Source organism: Lithobates pipiens, unplaced genomic scaffold (assembly GCF_037356315.1).
Source record: "Lithobates pipiens isolate NorthernLeopardFrog02 unplaced genomic scaffold, aLitPip1_a1.2 Scaffold_13, whole genome shotgun sequence".
In the NCBI taxonomy this organism is placed as follows: Eukaryota; Metazoa; Chordata; class Amphibia; order Anura; family Ranidae; genus Lithobates; species Lithobates pipiens.
In genome coordinates this window covers 529,535,816-529,562,171 of record NW_027507718.1, presented here as the reverse complement: position 1 = coordinate 529,562,171, position 26,356 = coordinate 529,535,816, and the positions used below count along the sequence as shown (strand labels likewise).

The 26,356-nt window shown below is 46.7% G+C and overlaps 1 protein-coding gene across 3 annotated transcripts in view; it reads left to right on the top strand.

Moving 5' to 3' along the window:
- The window catches only part of IL11RA (interleukin 11 receptor subunit alpha), a 219,568-nt gene that overhangs the window by 170,425 nt on the left and 22,787 nt on the right, over positions 1-26,356 (top strand). For all 3 annotated transcript variants that reach the window (XM_077478177.1, XM_077478178.1, XM_077478176.1), the window contains exon 6: positions 17,852-18,015. In XM_077478177.1, the coding sequence (XP_077334303.1) occupies positions 17,852-18,015 (164 nt within the window). The remainder of the gene's footprint in view (positions 1-17,851; positions 18,016-26,356) is intronic.

Here is a 26,356-nt window from a genome sequence, read left to right as displayed (position 1 = left end):
AAGATGGGGACACTTTAGGCATAAAGGGGTGGACAAAGTCACCAACAATACTCAGGTAGGCCATGGTGGTTAAACAATGCTCAATTGGTACAAATGGTCCCAAAGTGTGCCAAGAAAATGTCCCCCACACCATTACACCACCAGCACCAGCCTGACCCGGTGATACAAGGCAGGATGGATCCATGCTTTCATGATGTTTACACCAAATTCTGACCCCACCATCTGAATGTCGCAACTGAAATGGAGACTCATCAGACCAGGCAACGTCTTTCCAATCTTCTATTGTCCAATTTTGGTGATCCTGTGCAAATTGTAGTTTCCTGTTCTTAGCTGACAGGAGTGGCACCCGGTGCTGTCTTCTGCTGCTGTAGCCCATCTGCTTCAAGGTTTGATGTGTTGTACGTTCAGAGATGGTGTTATGCATATCTTGGATGTAACAAGTGGTTATTTGAGTTACTGTTGCCTTTCTGTCATCTGGAACCAGTCTGCCCATTCTCCTCTGACCTCTGACATCAACAAGGCATTTTCCTCCACACAACTGACACTTACTAGATATTTTCTCTTTTCCCACCATTCTCTGTAAACCCCAGAGATGGTTGTGTGTGAAAATCCCAGCAGATCAGCAGTTTGTGAAATACTTAGACCAGCCCGTCTATCACCAACAACCATGCCACGTTCAAAGTCATTTGAGTCCCTTTTCTTCCCCCATTCTGATGCTCGGGTTGAATTTCAGCAAGTAGTCTGCACCGCTTCTATATGCCTAAATGCATTGAGTTGTTGCCGTGTGATAGCAATTTGTGTTACCAAACAATTGAATAGGTATACCTAATAAAGTGGCCAGTGAGCGTATATATATATATATATATATATATATATATATATATATATATATATATATATATATATACAGTGGTGTGAAAAAGTGTTTGCCCCCTTCCTCATTTCCTGTTCCTTTGCATGTTTGTCACACTTAAGTGTTTCGGAACATCAAACCAATTTAAACAATAGTCAAGGACAACACAAGTAAACACAAAATGCAATTTGTAAATGAAGGTGTTTATTATTAAAGGTGAAAAAAAATCCAAACCATCATGGCCCTGTGTGAAAAAGTGATTGCCCCCCTTGTTAAAACATACTATAACTGTGGTTGTCCACACCTGAGTTCAATTTCTCTAGCCACACCCAGGCCTGATTATTGCCACACCTGTTCACAATCAAGGCATCACTTAAATAGGAGCTGCTTGACACAGTAAGGTCCACCAGAAGATCCTTAAAAGCTACACATCATGCCGAGACCCAAAGAAATTCAGGAACAATTGAGAAAGAAAGTAATTGAGATCTATCAGTCTGGAAAGGGTTATAAAGCCATTTCCAAAGCTTTGGGAATCCAGCGAACCACAGTGAGAGCCATTATCCACAAATGGCGAAGACATGGAACAGTGGTGAACCTTCCCAGGAGTGGCCGGCCGCCCAAAATTACCCCAAGAGCGCAGTGACGACTCATCCAAGAGGTCACAAAAGACCCCACAACAACGTCCGAGGAACTGCAGGCCTCACTTGCCTCAGTTAAGGTCAGCGTTCATGCCTCCACCATCAGGAAAAGACTGGGCAAAAATGGCCTGCATGGCAGAGTTCCAAGGAGAAAACCACTGCTGAGCAAAAAGAACATCAAAGCTCATCTCAATTTCTCCACAACACATCTTGACGATCCCCAAGACTTTTGGGACAACATTCTGTGGACCGATGAGACAAAAGTGGAACTCTTTGGAAGGTGTGTGTCCAAGTATATCTGGCGTAGAAGGAACACTGCATTTCATAAAAAGAACATTATACCAACAGTAAAATATGGTGGTGGTAGTGTGATGGTCTGGGGCTGTTTTGCTGCTTCAGGACCTGGAAGACTTGCCGTGATAAAAGGAACTATGAATTCTGCTGTCTACCAAGAGATCCTGAAGGAGAATGTCCGACCATCTGTTCGTGTACTCAAGCTGAAACGAACTTGGGTTCTGCAGCAGGACAATGATCCTAAACACACCAGCAAATCCACCACCGAATGGCTGAAGAAAAACAAAATGAAGACTTTGGAGTGGCCTAGCCAAAGTCCTGACCTGAATCCTATTGAGATGTTGTGGTATGACCTTAAAAAGGCCGTTCATGCTCGAAAACCCTCTAATGTAACTGAATTAGGACAATTCTGCAAAGATGAGTGGGCCAAAATTCCTCCAGGACGCTGTAAAAGCCTCATTGCACGTTATCGCAAACGCTTGGTTGCAGTTGTTGCTGCTAAGGGTGGCCCAACCAGTTATTAGGTTTAGGGGGCAATCACTTTTTCACACAGGGCCATGATGGTTTGGATTTTTTTTCACCTTTAATAATAAACACCTTCATTTACAAATTGCATTTTGTGTTTACTTGTGTTGTCCTTGACTATTGTTTAAATTGGTTTGATGTTCCGAAACACTTAAGTGTGACAAACATGCAAAGGAACAGGAAATGAGGAAGGGGGCAAACACTTTCTCACCCCACTGTATATATATATATAAACATTCACACCATGCACATCATACATGTATGGCAGTCCTTTGAGTACAATGGGCTACCCTACAGGCAACAATTGCGCAAAAAAAATTAGTCCCTGACTCTTTTGCAAAATTTTGCCGCACTGAACCACATGGTGCTACAGATCCATGCATTTTTGGCGTGGACGGAAACACGTGCATTAGCAGATGTGTGTGGAGGCCTCATTGAGTCTAGGATCACATCTCATGTCAGGAATGAATGTGCTTTCCCAACCCACAGAGAAACAAGTTGCACTTTAGCACATGCGTGAGGGGGGGGGGGGGGGAGGGTGCAATTAGGTCTTAATAATGCCCCCATGCATTGGCAACTATGGCACATTTTTGAGGTTTAGTGCGCGTAGCAAGGTCTCCGGCCTCCTTCGGTCTAATGAGGACCTCCAGGGCCAAAGATAGCCGACATCCTTCTGTATGTAGTAGGTTGTGAGGCATAGTGGGTGCAAAGATGGTGAAAGTCATTGGACACCGGACACTTCTTGTGTCTTGGATGTAAAAGAGGTTTTAATTCTCTTAACAGTCCTTTTTGTATTTTTTTTTGGGGGGGGGGGGAAGGGAGAGAGAGAGGGTTAGGGCCAGGACACCCTTAGATAATTCCAAACTCAATTTCAATTAGCAGACTCCGAGACTTCAGTAGAAGGACAGTCATGCAGGGAAAGGCCTCCAGCAGGAAGCCACATCTGCACGTGTAGGAATGCTGTCTCCTATGGCAACAGTCTTTAACAGTTCCTAACTCAACGTAACAATTCCTTCAGCTTCACTACAACCTCTCCTTGTAGTTCTTCACCACTGACCTCCCGGTCTCTCACTAGACCCTCTGTTTCCCTAACTCCGAACCCCTTGAGCTCCTCCAATCTTCACGGTGGTATGATCTTCCTCAAGCCTCACCCCCACCTCTCCCTGCTGGGTCCCTAGCTTGGCACTCCAGATACTTCTCAAGCTTCACCCCTGCTGGCCTGCTCGGTCCCTGGCTGGACTTTGTTGGCAACAGTCTTTAACAGTCCCTAACTCAAACGTAACCGTCCTTTCAGCTTCAGTACAATCTCTCCTTGTAGATCTTCACCACTGAGCTCCCGGTCTCTCACTAGACCCTCTGAATCGCTAACTCCAATTCCTTGAGCTCCTCCAATCTTCCTGGTGGTATTTACCTCAAGCGTCACCCCCACCTCTCTGCTGGGTCCCTAGCTTGGCACTCCAGATACTTCTCATGCTTCACCCCTGCTAACCAACTCGGTCCCTGGCTTGACACCCAAAGCTGCTCTGTAAGCATCACCTCCACTGGTTGGGTCCCTGGCTTGATCACCGCCTGAAGTTTCCCGATTCTCCACCGTGCCCGTTCGGTGAGAATGTGTCTTCGGTACTTGCTTCAGTTACTCACTGTGATCCCTGGTAAAGGCAGGGGCGGATCCAGAGTCTAATCTCAGGAGGGGCACTGCTATAAAATTTTGGGGGCAATTTATATGGGAAATGGCTGGTATTGGCGCTTCAATCATTACGGCACCAAGGTTTTTATGGTGTCAGGATGATTGAAGCGCATTATTTCTATTAATACATTGTAATATAAAATTAAATGGTTCAACTCACCATAATGCAGAATCAGTGGGAGCCCTGAGGGTGTCTTTTGCCATGTCGCCTGCCACCAAATGCGGATTGTCACTTGCCACGTCACTTGTCACCAAATGCGGATTGTCACTTGCCACGTCACTTGTCACCAAATGCGGATTGTTACTTGCCACGTCACCTGCCACACTTTGCGGATTGTCACTTGCCACGTAGTCTGCCACACATTGCGGATTGCCACTTGCAACGTAGCCTGCCACACATTGCGGATTGTCACTTGCCACGTCGCCTGTCACCAGATGCGGATTGCCACGTAGACTGCCATACATTGTGGATTGCCACTTGCCACGTCACCTGCCACACATTGCAGATTGTCACTTGCCACGTTGCCTGCCACACATTGCGGATTGCCACGTCACCTGCCACACATTGGGGATTGTCACTTGCCACGTCACCTGCCACACATTGCGGATTGCCACTTGCCACGTAGTCTGCCACACATTGCGGATTGTCACTTGCCACGTAGCCTGCCACACATTGCGGATTGTCACTTGCCCAGTCACCTTCCACACATTGCGGATTGCCACTTGCCATGTAGTCAGCCACACATTGCGGATTGCCACGTAGTCTGCCACACATTGTGTATTGTCACCTACTGTGTCACTTTTCTTCTAAGGTGGGCTTTTGTTGAGTCCAGAGTGAAGATAGGCAGCAGTGAGATGATGTAATCTCTCTGCTGCACACAGCTTCCTGCACAGTGAGGGTGGAACTGGAGGGATGCAGGGCAGTGAGAGATGATGTCATCGCCCTGCTCCCCTGCCTGCTGGCTTCCTGATTGGCCAGCAGCCCTCCTAAGCCACCCAGCTGCCCCCCCCTTCACCCGTCCACTCAGCGCGGGTACCCTTGGAACCCGGCCATGCAGGCACCCGCGGAACCGGCCGCGATGGCACCCGCGGAACCGGCCGCGATGGCACCCGCGGAACTGGCCGTGCTGTCATCAGCTGGTGGTATTCTCGGAGGGGGCAATTGACCCGTTGCCCCCCCTGGATCCGCCCCTGGGTAAAGGTGGATGGTCCCTTTGTGGCAACAGCTTCCCCTCTACCTCGGACCACGACAGGTTCTCTGGCCGGCAGAACCGTCACTTCTGGTTGGACTGCAAGCCGCAATCCCAACCCTGTGCTGCTCCCTTACTTCTGGATAGGCCCAATCTCCAGCCTACCCCCCCTGGGGGCAAAAGACACACATCCACCCAGACAGCCACCCAGGTGGCACAGAACACAGATCACCTGACCTCACCCATATATATAGGCTCTCCCAACAGGCCAAGGGACTCAAGAAAACCCCTGCCCATTGGCTGAGATACCCCACATACCCATAACCCGACCTTGGGTTGCCCTTCTCATATATAGCACCAAGTACCCGGCTACATAGTGGTAGAAGAGAAAAGTGCAACAAGGCCAAACTTAGAGAGAAATCAATAGATCCCTATCAATCAACCAGGATAACTACTGTCAAGTAAATTTGTGAGGAGCAACCTGCCTCAACTACAGGGTGCTACATCTGAAAGCATTGGGGATTTCTTCCCCCCCCCCGTGTTTGTCGCGGGAAAGGCATTGAAACAAATGGGCTTCCCTACGCGCTACATGAAGCCCACACAGATGTGAACTGAGGCGAAAGCCTCGTACACACGATCGGATTGTTGGCCAACAAAACCGTGGAATTTTGTCCGAAGGGCATTGGCCCAAACTTGTCTTGCATACACACAATTGTCGGCCAACAATTACGAATGTAGTGACGTACTATATGTTTTTTTCAGCTCTTTAGCGCCACCCTTTGGGATCCTTCTGCTGATTTCGTGTTAGTGGGGTTTGGTAAGTGTTGATTCGCACTTTGCTTTTTGCGTTTTTCATTTAGCGCTTTTCAGTTCGTTTCTGAACGGCCGTTCGTCAACCAGACACGTCGCGGAATCGGAGGAGATAACGTGTTATTTATTATTGGCCTTGGAGTTATTGCTTTGACATTATTTTTTGGTTGAATATTAATGATTTGATTTGTTATATTTTCTATATTTTTGGATGCCTAGAATGCGCTTTTTGGTTAAAGTGGGGTGCCCCCTAAAAAAAAAAAAATTAAAAGTCAGCAGCTACAAATACTGCAGCTGCTGACTTTTAATAATCGGACACTTACCTGTCCCAGGGTCCAGCGATGCGGGGGGAACGAAGCTCCCCCCTCGTTCCCCGCTCCACTCGCGGCGCCGTCATTCGTACTGTGGGCACCCGGCTGTGGCTTCACAGCCGGGCACCCACTGCGCATGCGCGAGCGGCGCAGGGCGCCGTGATACGCCGCACAGTCACCTGGGACTAGTGACAGGTCCCAAGTGACTGTGCGGCGCCAGGGGAAGTGATGTCACCAGCCCGGGCAAGGAAGAAGGCAGACTACGAGGGACCCCCTAGCAACAGGTATTTAGAGGTGAGTAAAAACATTTTTTTTCCAATTATTTTTTTTTTTTCATTTTTTTTTAAAGAATTTTAAACAATTTTTTATTTTTTGGTGGCAACAACACTTTAAGTTCTATTGGCAGATAGCATGTCTAATTTTATTTGTTTTCTTTTTTTAATACATAATAAAAAAAAATAGTGTAGAATAATATTTGGCTATGTGTTTTACTTCAAATGACAGTTTGGGAGTAGCAGTTACATTAAAAAAAAATACAATGTAACATTAACAAGGGACACCAACATAGTTGTATCTTTGATCTTAAAATCTACGGATAATGGTGTTGTGGTAACTTGCCCAAATAAAAATAAATAAAATAAAACATAATAATAATATTATTCTTGATATCACTAGAAAAAAAAAGCCTTTGAAAATTCATTTGCAATAACTCCATCAGTATCACCAGCAAAGCCGCTTCATTATTATCCCATGAAAGAAGAAGAGAATTGTGCGCCGCATTTCCAGATTTCATAATTTGCAGCGCCACGAATGTTAATTCTCCGTTACCAACGCCAGTTTAAAGAGACCGACCGCTTCCGGCTCCTCCTTGCTTCCGAGCATGCGTGTTTGTACTTTTTGTACTTTTGTCCGACGGACTTGTGTACACACGCTCGGAAAATCCGACAACAGACATTTGTCTGCGGGAAAATTTGAAAACCTGCCGTCCAACATTTTGTCCGCGGAAAAATCCGACAACAAATGTCCGATGGAGCTTAGACGCGGTCGGATTTACCGCCAACAGCCTGTCATGGCACAATTCCCATCAGAAAGTCCGATCGCGTGTACGAGGCTTAGGAATTACCGCCGCGCCCGCACGTATGATAAAGGGCAACGCGTTTCTGTGCATGTTGGGAAAGCGCACGCATAAGGTGAGCGTGAAGTCCTAATGATCCTGATCATCATCAACATTCTGAAAACTTAATTGTAAATTGTAACCTTCTGTGTCCATGCTCTGCTGCAGCCGACAAAGAAAACAAAGTATCAAATAGCTCACAACCAGATGCTGTTTACACTATGCGAGACGTTTAAAAAAAAAAAAAAAATGTCAAATTCCGGCCAAACGAAAGGAAAAACATTTGCAAGACGCCAAATAACGTCGGATTTGTAGAGGAGCGTGTGGTCCAGGCGACTAGAGAAATGGTGCGGCCGCGGGACCTGGGAGGACGGTTCATTTATAATTGGTTGATTGTGAAATAAATGCAGAGTGATGACAGGTCCTCTTTCATATTCTGCTTCCTGGCTTTGCTCAAACTGTCCGTGGAGCCTCCATCTATAGAGGGACAAGTGATCCCAGCATGACCTGTACTTGAACTGTATGATTGCAGGGTGCTGGGATTGTATGATCGCAGGATGCTGGGATTGTATGATCGCAGGGTGCTCGGATTATATGATCACAGGGTGCTCGGATTGCATGATCGCAGGGTGCTAAGATTGTATGATTGCAGAGTGCTCAGATTTTGTATGATCGCAGGGTGCTCAGATTATATGATCGCAGGGTGCTTGGATTGTATAATTTCAGGGTGCTCAGATTATATGATCGCAGGGTGCTTGGATTGTATAATTTCAGGGTGCTCAGATTATATGATCGCAGGGTGCTTGGATTGTATAATTGCAGGGTGCTTGGACTATATGATTGCAGGGTGTTCGGATTGTATGATCGCAGGGTGCTCAGATTGTATGATCGCAGGATGCTTGGATTATATGATCACAGGGTTCTCAGATTGTATGATCGCAGGGTGCTCGGATTGTACGATCATAGGGTGCTCGGATTGTATGATCACAGGGTGCTCGGATTGTATGATCATAGGGTGCTCGGATTGTATGATAACAGGGTGCTCGGATTGCATGATAGCAGGGTGCTCAGATTATATGATCGCAGGGTGCTCAGATTGTATAATTGCAGGGTGCTTGGACTATATGATTGCAGGGTGCTTGGACTATATGATTGCAGGGTGTTCGGATTATATGATGTCAGGGTGCTCGGATTGTATGATCGCAGGATGCTCGGATTGTATGATCGCAGGATGCTCGGATTGTATGATCGCAGGGTGCTCGGATTGTATGATCGCAGGGTGCTCGGATTGTATGATAGAAGGGTGCTCGGATTGTATGATCGCCGGGTGCTCGGATTGTATGATCGCCGGGTGCTCCGATTGTATGATCGCCGGGTGCTCGGATTGTATGATTGCAGGGTGCTTGGATTATATGATTGCAGGGTGCTTGGATTGTGTGATCGCAGGGTGCTCAGATTGTATGATCGCAGGGTGCTCGGATTGTATGATCGCAGGGTGCTCAGATTACATGATCGCAGGGTGCTTGAATTGTATGATCGCAGGGTGCTCGGATTGCATGATCGCAGGGTGCTCGGATTGTATGATTGCAGGGTGCTCGGATTGTATAATCGCAGGGTGCTCGGATTGTATGATTGCTGGGTGCTCCCTGTGTTTCATTAAGGAGATTTCCCTTCACTTCCTATCCCGTAGCCACAACAGGAATTTTGTGGAAACCCCTCCACAGTGAGTTGTCACCAGAACCAGTGTCCCCATTGGAAGATTTCCTCTACATACCTGTTCTGGTGACAACCATACATTTTAGGATTTTCTTTCACCAGACGGGGGTTCTAATCCCTCTCCTCTCTCTCTCCAAAAGGAAATAGAAAGTTGTATCTTGTATTCATTAATGAGCACAGAGGAGCAGGTCCGTGGACTCCATGCCGTAGACGGATAGTCATGAGTCAGAGTCTTGTCATCCCGATCTCTGGATGGGAATATTCCCAGGATGGTCATTCACCCCGTGACTCCTGGAACCATATTGTGTCTGTATAATGGACAGGGAGGTCCCAGAGCCCAACGCCGGAAAATATTTCCCTCATATGAGCTGGATGTGAGCCAGAGGACCGCTCCGCACACACCGAGCTCTGCTGAAGGAATTTATATCATTCTACTGTGTGTATGTGGGTGTGTATATATATATATATATATATATATATGTATGTATATGTATGTATTATTCATATGATGGGGATTTATATTATTATACTGTCTATATCTATAGCAATGACATCTCTCCTGTGTAATATATCTTATATCTGGAGAGCGGTGATGTCACTCCTGTATACTATAACTTATATTGGGAGGGCAGTAATGTCACTCCTGTATAATACAACTTATATCTGGAGAGCGGTAATGTCACTCCTGTATAATACAACTTCTATCTGGAGAGAGCAGTGATGTAATATTATGCAGTCTTACTACTAGCCAGTAGGTGGGTCTTTATGCTCACTTCAATGTTTTCCAGCTGCTTTTTACCTCTTGTTACAAAAAAAAAGCCTTTTTATTCACAGAGCTCAGTAACTCAAGCTTAAATTAAGTGATCAACACAGTGATTCTTCCAACTTCCATCTCCTTCACCTGTACAGCTCCATCCATGGTGTCAATCAGAGACAGCACCCCTTAAAGCAGATAACAACTGCATTCCCTCTTTAGCTAAACCAGTTGTTCTCAACCTCAGTGCTCGAGTACCCCCAACAGGCCATGTTTGCAAGTTTTCCTTTATCTTGCACAGGTGCTTTAAATCAGAGTCAACGGCTTGGTATTTTGGACAGCTATTTTATCTTAGAGAAATTCCCAAAATATGGCCTGTTGGGGGTATTTGAGGACTGAGGTTGGGAACCACTGAGCTAAACCATGATGCTTTGGTAATCCTTTGTCCTTTGCTAAAGTTATGCAGGACGGAGATCTTGCACAATAGCTAAGACGCTTTTGAGTACAAAGACTTGGGTGTTCTTCCTCCTTATCTCCTATACACATCCGATTTACGGAGCCTGCGGCGGGCCGGGTGCAAGGAATCACACCACAGTCCTCAAGTACCCCCAACAGGCCATGTTTGCAAGTTTTCTTTTCTTTTGCACAGGTGCTTTAAATCAGAGTCAATGGCTTGGTATTTTGGACAGCTATTTTATCTAAGGGAAATTCCCAAAACATGGCCTGTTGGAGGACAGAGGTTGGGAACTACTGAGCTAACCCATGATGCTTTGGTAATCCTTTGTCCTTTGCTAAGGTTATGCAGGACGGAGGTCTTGCACAATAGCTAAGACGCTTTCGAGTACAACGACTTGGGTGTTCTTCCTCCTTATCTCCTATACACATCCGATTTACGGAGCCTGCGGCGGGCCGGGTGCAAGGGATCACACCACAGTCCTCAAGTACCCCCAACAGGCCATGTTTGAAAGTTTTACTTTCTTTTACACAGGTGCTTTAAATCAGAGTCAATGGCTTGGTATTTTGGACAGCTATTTTATCTAAGGGAAATTCCCAAAACATGGCCTGTTGGAGGACAGAGGTTGGGAACTACTGAGCTAACCCATGATGCTTTGGTAATCCTTTGTCCTTTGCTAAGGTTATGCAGGACGGAGGTCTTGCACAATAGCTAAGACGCTTTCGAGTACAACGACTTGGGTGTTCTTCCTCCTTATCTCCTATACACATCCGATTTACGGAGCCTGCGGCGGGCCGGGTGCAAGGGATCACACCACAGTCCTCAAGTACCCCCAACAGGCCATGTTTGAAAGTTTTACTTTCTTTTACACAGGTGCTTTAAATCAGAGTCAATGGCTTGGTATTTTGGACAGCTATTTTATCTAAGAGAAATTCCCAAAACATGGCCTGTTGGGGGTACTTGAGGACTGAGGTTGGGAACCACTGAGCTAACCCACGATGCTTTGGTAATCCTTTGTCCTTTGCTAAGGTTATGCAGGTTGGAGATCTTGCACAATAGCTAAGACGCTTTCGAGTACAAAGACTTGGGTGTTCTTCCTCCTTATCTCCTATACACATCCGATTTACGGAGCCTGCGGCGGGCCGGGTGCAAGGGATCACACCACACCCCAGGCTCCCCCCCACCTCTGAAGCTTTGATGGTGTGGTCACTCTCCCTCCAACCCCGCCTGTGGTCAGGGAGTCAGTCTCCAGCAGTTAGTCGGGTCGTATCCGAAAACCACCATTTAGGCCGTTCTCCGGGGCTCTTGTGCAATCTCTGAGTCACCCGGCGCTTTTTATTACACTTCAGATGAAGCTCGGCGGTTCCCGGGAATTAAAGGGGGCGTTGTGACTCCGTAGCTGAGGTCTTTATTCTGAGCGTGAATCTGTGGTCAGAGGAACCGGGATCGGCGTCCAGAGTGGGGAGAAGGTCACTTTGTACATCTAATTATATCTTCCTTATTCACTAGCATTCTCCGTGACCACAGAGATGCCGGTGGAGTCCACAGATTTATCTCTGGAGGGTTTTATTGCCCTGGAGCAACCAGGCGACCTTCTTTTTCAGAAGGAGGTCATCAAAGGCAACTGAGAAAATTCCTTGAAGTCCCTTTTTTTTTTTTTTTTTTTTTTGTGAAGCCTCATGTTGCAAAAAATATCCAATCACATGCAAGAAAAAAAATAAAAAAAATTAAACAGCATTATTGCTTGCACATGATTGGATGATGGAAGTCAGCGGAGATAACCCAAATTTACTAAGTTCTGAAGCAACCACACTGGCAGAATGCCCAATCTATTTGCCTTTAGTAAGTCAACCCCAATATGTTGTGCATTAACGAGCGTTATGCTAAAATAATTGGGCTGCCTATGCACCCTCGTGTGCCAAAACTTGGATGTTCTACAGGTTTTGTTTTTGTTTTTTTGTGTTGTATCAAACCGCACCAGATTATTTTTTTGCTTGTAGTAAGTTGACATCCAGCAGTGGTTTTGCGCCACTACAACTTGTTTACTATGTGATTTTGGTAGAATGTAGACCGATGTGGATAGATTCACACAGTATAGAGCACCTCATCCCGAGGAGGTTATTGGAGCAAATAGAACAAAGGATGGACTATAACGGTGCAAGAAACAAACCAAAGAGAAACATGTTGAGATAAAATTTACAAAATGTATTATATAGTTAAAACAGACTCATATTTAAAAAAACAAAAGAAAACATAAACTTAAACCTATGGATTTGGTTCATAAACTTGTTTAAAGCAGCATTGAATCCCGACATGTTTTGCCCTATGTATTGGGCTTCCTCAGAGGGTGCTATCTGCATTGAATCCCGACATGTTTCGCCCTATGTATTGGGCTTCCTCAGGGGGTGCTATCTGCATTGAATCCCGACATGTTTCGCCCTATGTATTGGGCTTCCTCAGGGGGTGCTATCTGCATTGTGTATCAGCCTTCTAATAGAATAGAATATACAATAGAATATACAACTATGATACAATAATTAGTACGCAGTAAATGTTTCATATATAATTTTGCAAATCATTTACATCTTATTGAACCATTATGTACATGTGTGCATCTATAAGCCATCCAGCATACTTACCCTGCATTTCTGAAATTGCACTTAAAATGAAGTCATACATTTATTCACAAGACTTGATGAAGTGCTACATTTTTCAAGTTTAAACATATTTTTCAAGCTTAAACCTATGGATATGGTTCTTAAACTTGTTTAAAGCGGAGGTCCACCCTAAAGTGGACCTTGCGCTCATCGGAACCCTCCCCCCCTCCGGTGCCACAATCGGCACCTTTCAGGGGGGGAGGGGGGTGCAGTTACCTGGATAATCCAGGTAACTGCACCCACTTCCGGGACAGCTCTCTGCGGAAAGGGGCGTAACTTACGCCCCTTTCCGCAAGTGCCCGCCCCTTCCCGCAAGTGCCCCGCTGCCTGCTGGGAAACACACAGCTCCCAGAGGCAGCGGGGAGCGTCCTTATTGCGCAGCGCAATTCGCGCATGCGCAGTAGGGAACCGGGAAATGAAGCCGAAAGGCTCCATTTCCTGATTCCCATACCCAAGATGGCGGCGGCAGGACCCGACAGACGACCTAGCGATCGGTTTCGGGTGCCGACATCGCGGGCGCGCTGGACAGGTAAGTGTCACTATTTTAAAAGTCAGCAGCTGCAGTATTTGTGGTGGACTCCCGCTTTAAAGCGGCACAGTGTTGAATCCCGACATGTTTCGCCCTATGTATTGGGCTTCCTCAGGGGGTGCTATCTGCATTGTGTATCAGCCTTCTAATAGAATAGAATATACAAATATGATACAATAATTAGTACGCAGTAAATTGAACCATTATGTACATGTGTGCATCTATAAGCCATCCAGCATACTTACCCTGCATTTCTGAAATTGCACTTAAAATGAAGTCATACATTTATTCACAAGACTCGATGAAGTGCTACATTTTTCAAGTTTAAACATATTTTTCAAGCTTAAACCTATGGATATGGTTCTTAAACTTGTTTAAAGCGGCACAGTGTTGTATTCTGACATGTTTCGCCCCAAGGCATCAGGCTTTCTCAGAGGGTGCTATCCGCTTGGGGTATCAGCCTTCTAATAGAATAGAATATACAAACATGATACTATAATTAGTACACAATACATTTTTCAGATATAATTCTACAAATCATTTACATCTCATTGATCCATTATGTACATGTGTGCATCTATAAGCCATCCGGCATACTTACCCTGCATTTCTGTCATGGTTGTGCAGTGATCTTCCTGTGTTTGCTTACCTTCCCCCATGTCTTCAGACTAAGAAGCCAGCCACTTCCACCTGGTGGTTTTTATAACCTCTCCTCTAAGCATGGCTCCACCCCAGGCCCTATCAAGGAGCCCTATATTAACCTGTGCACTGCAGGCCTCAGTGCTGATCAACCATTGTGTATTCCTTTGTGTGTTAGCTTCCTGTTTCCTGCCGTGTGCTCTTCTACTGTTTTCCGTTACCGACTTTGGCGTGTCTTGACTATCCTTGTTTGCCTGTGATCCTGACCTTTTGGCGTGTACCCGACTATTCTTGTCTGCTTGTGGCCCCGACCTTGGCTTTGTCCCTCACCATCCCTATCCTCCTGTTGCCTACTGTGGGTGTGAGCTGGGGGACCCTGGGGGTCGCGTCCTGGAGCCAGTTGCAGCCAAGTCCATCCTCACCACTCGAGGCTCTGGTGAACACCTGCTGGCTCTTAGACTCCGCGCCCCAGGGAATCTTACGCTCTAACCCCAGTGGGATCTGTCCCCCGTCTGCAGCAGTCAGCCATAGGGTCCACAACCTTGTGGTGCACTCCTGATCCTTTGGTGTGCACCTGTCACCTCGCCTCAAGGTGACCTGACAATTTCTGAAACAGCACTTAGAATGAAGTCATACATTTATTCACAAGACTTGATGAAGGGCTACATTTTTCAAGTTTAGACCTATTTTTCAAGCTTAAACCTATGGATGTGGTTCATAAACTTGTTTAAAGCGGCACAGTGTTGAATCCCGACATGTTTTGCCCAAAGGCATCGGGCTTTCTCAGGGGTTGCTATCCGCATGGGGTATTAGCCTTCTAATAGAATAGAATATACAAACATGATACCATAATTAGTACACAATAAATTTTTCATATATAATTATGCAAATCATTTACATCTCATTGAACCATTATGTACATGTATGCATCTATAAGCCATCCAGAATACTTACCTTGCATTTCTGAAATAGTACTTAGAATTAAGTCATAAATGTATTCACAAAACTTGATGAAGTGCTATATTTTTCAAGTTTAAACCTATTTTTCAAGCTTAAACCTATGGATATGGTTCATAAACTTGTTTAAAGCGGCATAGTGTTGAATCCCGACATGTTTCGCCCTATGTATTTGGCTTCCTCAGGGTATGCTATCCTCATGGGGTATCTTCCTTAGAATAGAATAGACTATAGAATATACAAACATGATACCATAATTAGTACACAATACAATTTTCATATATAATTGTATGACTCATTTACGTCTCATTGAACCATTATGTACATGTGTGCATCTATAACCCATCCGGCATATTTACCCTGCATTTCTGAAATGGCACTTAGAATGAAGTCATACATTCATACATTTATTCACAAGACTTGATCAAGTGCTACATTTTTCAAATTTGTATATTCTATTCTTTTAGAAGGCTGATGCCCCATGCGGATAGCATCCCCTGAGGAAGCCCACTACATAGGGCGAAACGTGTCGGGATTCAACACTATGCCGCTTTAAACAAGTTTATGAACCATATCCATAGTTTTAAGCTTATGCTTTTTAAAATAAAAATAAAAAATATGGCTCTGTTTTAACTATATTTAGAAATATGGAGGGAAAAGGTGACTTTTCAGGCACATATAAAAAAGTAACAAAAATGTCTTTGTTAATACAAGTCAAAAACACACTGATTCCACAATAAAAAAACGGAAACAAGCTAAAAAAGTATCCAACAGGCCCATGAGTTAACCCTAACAGAGAGAGAAAAATCACTCTTTTAGGGTTAACTCATGGGCCTGTTGGATACTCTTTTTTTTTTTTTAGCTTTTTTCTGTTTTTGTATTGTGGAATCAGTGTGTTTTTGACTTGTATTAATAAAGAAATTTTTTGTTACTTTTTTTTTATATGTGCCTGAAAAGTCAATTTTCTCCTTCATATTGATACATTTAGTATTAGGATGTGGCACATTATATATTTGGGGTGATTTGATTGCCACCCGAGTGTCCTCCAATCATAAAAAATATTTTTTTCTCTTTTAACTATATCACACATTTTGTAAATGTTATCTCAACATATTTCTCTTTGGTCTGTTTCTTGCACCGTTATAGTCCCATCCTTTTGTTCTATTTGCTTTAATGTGATTTTTGGTCTCCTCCGCTGTCCTCTCTCCCCTTGTTTAGTGCTAGTTAGTCCTAGCCAGGGGCGGACTGACAACTCATGCCCCCCCCGGGCAATAGGAGAAGATTATGGGGCCCCCCGGGCAAAAGGAGATTATGGGGCCTCCAGGCAATGGGAGATTATGGGGCACCCAGGCAATAGGAGATTATGAGGCACCCAGGCAATAGGAGATTATGGGGCCTCCAGGCAATAGGAGATTATGGTGCACCCAGGCAATAGGAGATTATGGGGCACCCAGGCAATAGGAGATTATGGGGCACCAGGCAATAGGAGATTATGGGGCACCCAGGCAATAGGAGATTATGGGGAACCCAGGCAATAGGAGATTATGGGGCACCCAGGCAATAGGAGATTATGGGGCACCCAGGCAATAGGAGATTATGGGGCACCCAGGCAATAGGAGATTATGAGGCACCCAGGCAATAGGAGATTATGGGGAACCCAGGCAATAGGAGATTATGGGGCACCCAGGCAATAGGAGATTATGGGGAACCCAGGCAATAGGAGATTATGGGGCACCCAGGCAATAGGAGATTATGGGGAACCCAGGCAATAGATTATGAGGCCACACAGTATACACACACACATGTAGTATACACACACACATGCAGTATACACACACAGAATACACATACACACACTGAAAAGGTACTGGAGAGGCGGGGCAGCTACAATCTTGTTAAAAAAACACCGATTTTTACATACCGGCCCTGGTTTTATTGAGGCTGGCAGTGCCCGAGTGCCCGAATGGTCAGTTACGCCCCTTGGTCCTAGCTACATGCACACCACACTTTTCACATATTTATTTGTAAATTATTTGGGAAAACAATTTATTATTTTCCTTCCACTTCACAATTATGTGCCACTTTGTGTTGGTCTATCACATAAAATCCCAATAAAATACATTTAAGTTTTTTTGGTTGTAACGTGACAACATGTGGAACATTTCACGGGGGGTATGAATACTTTTTCAAGGCGCTGTATATAGTTCCGTAAGGTGCTCTTATACAGGTCGGTGCCTCATTGGCCCACATCCCCCCCCCCCTACCCCCCCCCTGGTGAAAGGATCTCAGCTGCTTGGCAGTGACCAGTAGTAGTAGATATCTGGTTTCAGATTCTTATCAATTTGTAAAGCTTTGTGTTGACTGTTCATTGGAGATCGAGGATTCCACACAATGCGGCTTCATTCCGCAGCTCAGCTTTAATCTGCGAAGGGGCTTAATTCAGCAAAAAAAAAAAAAAAAAATCTCCAGTTGCGGAGGATATTATGACTTCCTCAAAGTAGGAAATGAGTTGTGATCACACGTGGTGGTAGGATGCCTCTAGTTTTGCATTTTGCAAGGAAGATCTGAGTGTAAATGTAAAACTTTATTCATCAACATTATTTCTCTACGGAATGTTTTTTTTTGTAACATATGACATCACATGCCTTTTATTTTTATTTATTTATTTATTTATTTAAAGAAAATAGAGTTCTCTTTTAATAACGAGTCTGTTTGTATCTCAGGGTGGATAAGGGCATCCCGGAGGTGTGTGTGCAGAATCCAGCCATTCCCAACATGTGCTCCGTCAGACACTCCAAGCTGTGGACCTTATACCGGATGAACATCACCGAGATCAATCCGCTGGGCTCCAACTTCCGCATTCTGGATTTCTACGTCCAGTCCATCGGTGAGCTCTAAGTACTAGTCTGATATCCACCGCGTAATCGGTATACCGCGGAATGCTTCTTGTGTAAGCTACGGCTCCATGTCCCCCATTGCTCGGTAACTAACCAAAATCTGAAAAAATGTATACTGCTCAAAGGACCCAATCTGTTGTCTCAGCTGACTGGCCACAACAGTTGCAGGTGTTAGTACGGTTAAATACTGCTTGTAGGCAGGTGCAGTCTGCAGGGCTGGTCCTTCCATTGGTCCCAGTGGCTCCATTGGACCCAGACAGCTCTTTCAGAGGGGCAGCAAATTGAACTGCGGCCATCTCTCCTTCTCTTTTATTTGCCCAGCAAATTGACGACCAAGATTTTTTTTTTTACAGCAGTTTTGTGTGTCAGGATGGTGCCTATACTGCCCTAGCCTGCCCCTATACTGCCCCAGCCTGTCTGTATACTGCCCTAGCCCTCCCCTATACTGCCCCAGCCTGTCTAAATACTACCATAGACTGTCTATATACTATCCCAGTCTACCCCTATACTACCCTAGCCTGTCCATAAACTACCCTAGCCTGTCCATAAACTACCCTAGCCTGTCCATAAACTACCCTAGCCTGTCTATATACCACCCTAGCCTGTCTATATACCGCCCTAGCCTTTCCATATACTACCCTAGCCTGCCCCTATACTACCCTAGCCTGTCATTATACTATCCCAGTCTGCCCCTATACTACCCTAGCCTGCCCATATACTACCCTAGACTGTCTGTATACCACCCTAGCCCACACCTATACTGCCCTAACCTGTCCATATACTACCCTAGCCTGCCCCTATACTACCCTAGCCTGTCTGTATACTGCCCTAGCCTGTCTGTATACTGCCCTAGCCTGTCTATATATTACCCAAGTCTGCAATATACTGCCTTAGCCTGCCCGTATACTACCCTAGCCTGTCTATATACTATCCCAGTCTGCAATATACTGCCTTAGCCTGTCCATATACTACCCTAGCCTACCCCTATACTACCCTAGCCTGTCTATATACTACTCTGACATGCTCCTATATTACCCTAGCCTGTCTGTACACTGCCCTAGCTTGTCTATATACTACCCCAGTCTGCAGTATACCGCAATAGCTGGCCCACATACTACCCTAGACTTCCCCTATACTACTCTAGCCTGTCTATATACTGCTCTAGCTTGTCTATATACTGCCCTAGCCTGGCGTTATACTATCCCAGTCTGCCCCTATACTACCCTAGCCTGTCCATATACTACCCTAGCCTGTCTATATACCACCCTAGCCCACACCTATACTGCCCTAACCTGTCCATATACTACCCTAGCCTGCCCCTATACTACCCTAGCCTGTCTGTATAGTGCCCTAGCCTGTCTGTATACTGCCCTAGCCTGTCTATATACTACCCCAGTCTGCAATATACTGCCTTAGCCTGTCCATATAGTACCCTAGCCTGCCCATATACTACCCTAGTCTGCCCATATACTACCCTAGCCTGTCTGTATACTGACCTAGCCTGTCTATATACTACCCCAGTCTGCTATATACTGCCCTAGCCTGTCCATATAGTACCCTAGCCTGCCCGTATACTACCCTAGCCTACCCCTATACTACCCTAGCCTGTCTATATACTACCCTGACATGCTCCTATATTACCCTAGCCTGTCTGTATACTGCCCTAGCCTGTCTATATACTACCCCAGTCTGCAATATACCTAATTAGCCTGTCCATATAGTACCCTAGCCTGCCGGTATACTACCCTAGCCTGCCCCTATACTACCCTAGCCTGTCTATATACTGCCCTAGCCTGTCTATATACTACCCCACTCTGCACATTGCACACTGCTTATAAGCACTGCCCCTCCCTCCAAATAATGTCTGGGAAGACAACAAGGAGAGGCAGACGGTCCCTTGGCACTGTAAGGGTGCCAGCAACAAATGTGTCCACAGGCAAAGGTGGACATGGTGGTCAGTCCTCAGGCAGGCCATCATTTCCTCTGTTTTGTGAGTTTGCCTGTGCTATCCAGCCACAGCATGCAGAGGAGGTGGTGAACTGGCTTACTAAACCTTCCTCATCCTCCTCATCCTCTGTCACGCAAGCAGAGACAAGTGTGCAGTCCCCTGCAGTTGCCAGAGTGGATAAACCCGTCTCCTTGTCCGCATATATTCCTGCCATAACCCCAACATCAACCATTGAGGAGTCAGCTGAGTTATTTGACCACAGCATCAGCCACTTGTTCCTTGATGATGCCCAGCCATTACTGGATTCAGATGTTGGTTCTGAGGTTGGGGATGACAGGAACATGAGCCTAGAGAGAGGGAGGAACACTGGTAGACAAATTGGCATTCAGGTTCCCCAAGCCGCAGTGTATTGCCAAGTAGTGATGGACGAACTTCCGACGGGACGTTTCGCGAACGCGAAACGCGAACGGACACAAACGTTCGCGAAAACGACCGTTCGCCGCGGGCTCCATTGACTTCAATGGGAGGCGAATTTCGCAAACCTTTAGGTCGAATTTGCGGCCACGGGGTAATTATTAGGGGGTAGCACGTAGTCCCACCACCTGGACAATAGCATAATACATGTATGAGGTGAATTTGGGATCGATAACTACAAGCATTTTTTTTTTATTTGGGAAATTGTTCTGACAATTCAGGACTATGGAGCTAATGAAGGCAATGGAGGAGAGGGAAGGTCAGGGACCAGGGTAGGCAAACAAGAGGGTGCAGGAGATACAGAGCACTGACAGCAGCACCGTAATACAGAGCACTGACATCAGCACCGTGACATACAGCGCTGACAGCAGCTCCGTGACATACAGCGCTGACAGCAGCTCCGTGACATACAGCGCTGACAGCAGCTCCGTGACATACAGCGCTGACAGCAGCTCCGTGACATACAGCGCTGACAGCAGCTCCGTGACATACAGCGCTGACAGCAGCACCGTGACATACAGCGCTGACAGCAGCTCCGTGACATACAGCGCTGACAGCAGCTCCGTGACATACAGCGCTGACAGCAGCTCCGTGACATACAGCACTGACAGCAGCTCCGTGACATACAGCGCTGACAGCAGCTCCGTGACATACAGCGCTGACAGCAGCACCGTGACATACAGCGCTGACAGCAGCTCCGTGACATACAGCGCTGACAGCAGCTCCGTGACATACAGCGCTGACAGCAGCTCCGTGACATACAGCACTGACAGCAGCTCCGTGACATACAGCGCTGACAGCAGCTCCGTGACATACAGCGCTGACAGCAGCACCGTGACATACAGCGCTGACAGCAGCTCCGTGACATACAGCGCTGACAGCAGCTCCGTGACATACAGCGCTGACAGCAGCTCCGTGACATACAGCACTGACAGCAGCTCCGTGACATACAGCGCTGACAGCAGCTCCGTGACATACAGCGCTGACAGCAGCACCGTGACATACAGCGCTGACAGCAGCTCCGTGACATACAGCGCTGACAGCAGCTCCGTGACATACAGCGCTGACAGCAGCTCCGTGACATACAGCACTGACAGCAGCTCCGTGACATACAGCGCTGACAGCAGCTCCGTGACATACAGCGCTGACAGCAGCACCGTGACATACAGCGCTGACAGCAGCTCCGTGACATACAGCGCTGACAGCAGCTCCGTGACATACAGCGCTGACAGCAGCTCCGTGACATACAGCGCTGACAGCAGCTCCGTGACATACAGCGCTGACAGCAGCTCCGTGACATACAGCGCTGACAGCAGCTCCGTGACATACAGCGCTGACAGCAGCTCCGTGACATACAGCGCTGACAGCAGCACCGTAAGCAGCCCCAGGAGGAAGTCAGCACAGCACAGGGATGGTGTGATCCCCTCATAATAAGAACCCCCAGGAGGAAGTCAGCACAGCACAGGGATGGTGGGAGCCCCTCATAATAAGAACCCCCAGGAGGAAGTCAGCACAGCACAGGGATGGTGGGAGCCCCTCATAATAAGAACACCCAGGAGGAAGTCAGCACAGCACAGGGATGGTGGGAACCCCTCATAATAAGCAGCCCCAGTAGAAATATGACACCGCTCAACCTCTTCAAAGAGGAGGGTAGGGGCATATAGTACGGTGTGCTTTTTTGGGTCAGGGAAGTGAGCCAAATGAATTAAGAAGGTCTGTGTGCTTGATTCCAAAAATTGTTTATAGACATATACATGGTCTACTGATCACATGTGTTGAATTCCTCCGAGATCCATGCCTCATTCATTTTTAGAAATGTGAGGTAGTTAACACTGTCGTGAGCTAGGCGAGTACGCTTATCGGTCACAATCCCCCCTGCTGCGCTGAACGTCCTTTCGGACAGGACACTGGATGAGGGGCAAGCCAACAGTTCGATTGCAAATTGGGCAAGCTCTGGCCAGAGGTCAAGCCTGCCCACCCAGTAGTCTAGGGGTTCATCACTCCTCAGAGCGTCCACATCGGCCGTTAACCCAATGTAGTCGGACACCTGACGGTCTAGGCGTTCCCTGATGCTGGATCCGGATGACACCTGTCGATGGGTCGGCTGAAAGAATGACCTCATATCCGAAGTCACCAACACATCTTCAAACCGGCCTCTTCTTGCAGGCGCTGTTGGATTGGTACCCGCAAATCCTTCTCTGGGAGTGGGAATTGCTCCTCTGCCAGCGCACGCAAAAGCAGAATGCAGCATTTCTCGAAGCAAGGCCTGGAAGTGCTGCATTCTGACAGCCCTCTGCGACGGCGGTAACATTTCCGCCATTTTGTGTTTGTACCGGGGATCTAAGTACGTTGCCACCCAGTACTGGTCCTTGACCCTCATGCTTTTTATACGGGGGTCCCTATTAAAACACTGGAGCATGAAGGCCCCCATTTGCACTCAAGCGGAAGGTATGTGGTGGTGGTGGTGTTGTTGGTGGTAGTGTCTTTGGGGGTGCACATAGCAGAGAGTGAAGAAGAGGGTGCAGATCGAGAGGATGAGGAGGGTGCAGAAGAATAAGGCTGAGTGAGCCACTCAACCAAGTCTGGTGCGTCCTTTAAAGTAATTGAACGCACCTTCTGCAACTTCCCACTTTGGCTCAAGGCTGTTGCTCCTGCCCTACCCCTACCACCCCTGCGGAAGGGCCTGCCTCTTCCTCTGCCTGTCATTTTTTAAATCACCCTGTGACAAAACTCTTAGTCCCTATACCGCTGAAGGACTGCTGCAGTATAGGGCAGCGGTCAGCAGTAGTGCACGTCAACCCTATGTATTGTGGACCGATAGCGGTCCTTACAGAACAGCAGACTGTACTGCACTCAGGCCTATGTACCGTAGCACCCTATACCTAGTTACCAGTCCTTATAAAAACTTTTGTGGACCAAGCAGGTTGTGTGTTAGTGATTAGCAGACTGTACGTCAGTCCCTATACCAATGAAGGACTGCTGCAGTATAGGGCAGCGGTCAGCAGTAGTGCACGGCAACCCTATGTATTGTGGACCGATAGCGGTCCTTACAGAACAGCAGACTGTACTGCACTCAGGCCTATGTACCGTAGCACCCTATACCAAGTTACCAGTCCTTATAAGAACTTTTGTGGACCAAGCAGGTTGTGTGTTAGTGATTAGCAGACTGTACGTCAGTCCCTATACCAATGAAGGACTGCTGCAGTATAGGGCAGCGGTCAGCAGTAGTGCACGGCAACCCTATGTATTGTGGACCGATAGCGGTCCTTACAGAACAGCAGACTGTACTGCACTCAGGCCTATGTACCGTAGCACCCTATACCAAGTTACCAGTCCTTATAAAAACTTTTGTGGACCAAGCAGGTTGTGTGTTAGTGATTAGCAGACTGTACGTCAGTCCCTATACCAATGAAGGACTGCTGCAGTATAGGGCAGCGGTCAGCAGTAGTGCACGGCAACCCTATGTATTGTGGACCGATAGCGGTCCTTACAGAACAGCAGACTGTACTGCACTCAGGCCTATGTACCGTAGCACCCTATACCAAGTTACCAGTCCTTATAAGAACTTTTGTGGACCAAGCAGGTTGTGTGTTAGTGATTAGCAGACTGTACGTCAGTCCCTATACCAATGAAGGACTGCTGCAGTATAGGGCAGCGGTCAGCAGTAGTGCACGGCAACCCTATGTATTGTGGACCGATAGCGGTCCTTACAGAACAGCAGACTGTACTGCACTCAGGCCTATGTACCGTAGCACCCTATACCAAGTTACCAGTCCTTATAAGAACTTTTGTGGACCAAGCAGGTTGTGTGTTAGTGTTTAGCAGACTGTGCGTCAGTCCCTATACCGCTGAAGGACTGCTGCAGTATAGGGCAGCGGTCAGCAGTAGTGCACGGCAACCCTATGTATTGTGGACCGATAGCGGTCCTTACAGAACAGCAGACTGTAACGCACTCAGGCCTATGTACCGTAGCACCCTATACCAAGTTACCAGTCCTTATAAGAACTTTTGTGGACCAAGCAGGTTGTGTGTTAGTGATTAGCAGACTGTACGTCAGTCCCTATACCAATGAAGGACTGCTGCAGTATAGGGCAGCGGTCAGCAGTAGTGCACGGCAACCCTATGTATTGTGGACCGATAGCGGTCCTTACAGAACAGCAGACTGTACTGCACTCAGGCCTATGTACCGTAGCACCCTATACCAAGTTACCAGTCCTTATAAGAACTTTTGTGGACCAAGCAGGTTGTGTATTAGTGTTTAGCAGACTGTGCGTCAGTCCCTATACCGCTGAAGGACTGCTGCAGTATAGGGCAGCGGTCAGCAGTAGTGCACGGCAACCCTATGTATTGTGGACCGATAGCAGTCCTTACAGAACAGCAGACTGTACTGCACTCAGGCCTATGTACCGTAGCACCCTATACCAAGTTACCAGTCCTTATAAGAACTTTTGTGGACCAAGCAGGTTGTGTGTTAGTGTTTAGCAGACTGTGCGTCAGTCCCTATACCGCTGAAGGACTGCTGCAGTATAGGGCAGCGGTCAGCAGTAGTGCACGTCAACCCTATGTATTGTGGACCGATAGCGGTCCTTACAGAACAGCAGACTGTAACGCACTCAGGCCTATGTACCGTAGCACCCTATACCAAGTTACCAGTCCTTATAAGAACTTTTGTGGACCAAGCAGGTTGTGTATTAGTGTTTAGCAGACTGTGCGTCAGTCCCTATACCGCTGAAGGACTGCTGCAGTATAGGGCAGCGGTCAGCAGTAGTGCACGGCAACCCTATCTATTGTGGACCGATAGCGGTCCTTACAGAACAGCAGACTGTACCGCACCCAAGCCTATGTACCGTAGCACCCTAGACAGACCAAGTTACCAGTCCTGATAAAGAGCTTTGTGGAACAAGTGAGTTGTGAATGATTAGCAGACTGCAGCAGAAGGGCAGCAGTCAAGTATAATATTCTTTCTATATTTGGAAGAAAGAATATTATACGTGTACAAGCCTATTACCGTACCACTGATACCAGTCCTGAAAAGAACCTTTGTGGAACTAATAGTAACAGCAAGTCTTTAAAATTATCCTCACTGCCTGACACACTGCTTCCTGCCTGTCCCTATACAAATTGGCAAAAAAGAGTAGGCTGGAACGATTAGCTGGAACAGCTCTTTTGTGGACCTGATAGTAACAGCTAATGATGATGATGATGATGATGATGAAGAAAGACTAATCTGGCTGAGCTGTCCCTAAAATAGCAGCATACAGCGCTCTGTCCCTTTATCTAAACTGACAAAAGAAACTCAGGCTGCTGACCTAACACCTATACCAGTCCTGAAAAGAACTTTTGTGTACCAAATAGCTAGCGTTTTCTCTGTCCCTACTCCACACAGGATCCTTTCCCTACAGTGACAGAAGAAAGAATGTAAAATGGCCACCGGATCGGGTGTATTTATAGGTTAGGGGGAATGTCCAAGTGTCCATGAGCTGTCATGTCTCAATTGGTTGTCCTGTAACACATGATAAACGTGTCACGAAAGGTTAAAGTTCTTGTATACATTAAACACGTAAGTCCGCCGGGGCGAACGACGGAAAAAGGCGTTCGAACCCGCGGACGGCGAAAGTCGGAAATTCGCCGCGAAACGACCGCCGGGCGAACCGTTCGGCCATCACTATTGCCAAGTTGTCTCCAATGGTAATGATGAAGATGGAGGTGATGGAGATGATGATGATGAACTTGGGTGGCAGATAGAACAGAGGAGTGAACTGAAGGTGAGGCGGCACAACCCAAAGGAGGCCAACATCAAGAAAGAGTAGAGAGCTGCCACCCTATTCCATCACATTCTGCAGCTGTTATTTCCTGACAGACTCCCCAAATCTCAGCTGTCTGGGTCTTTTTCAGCACATCCCACTGTT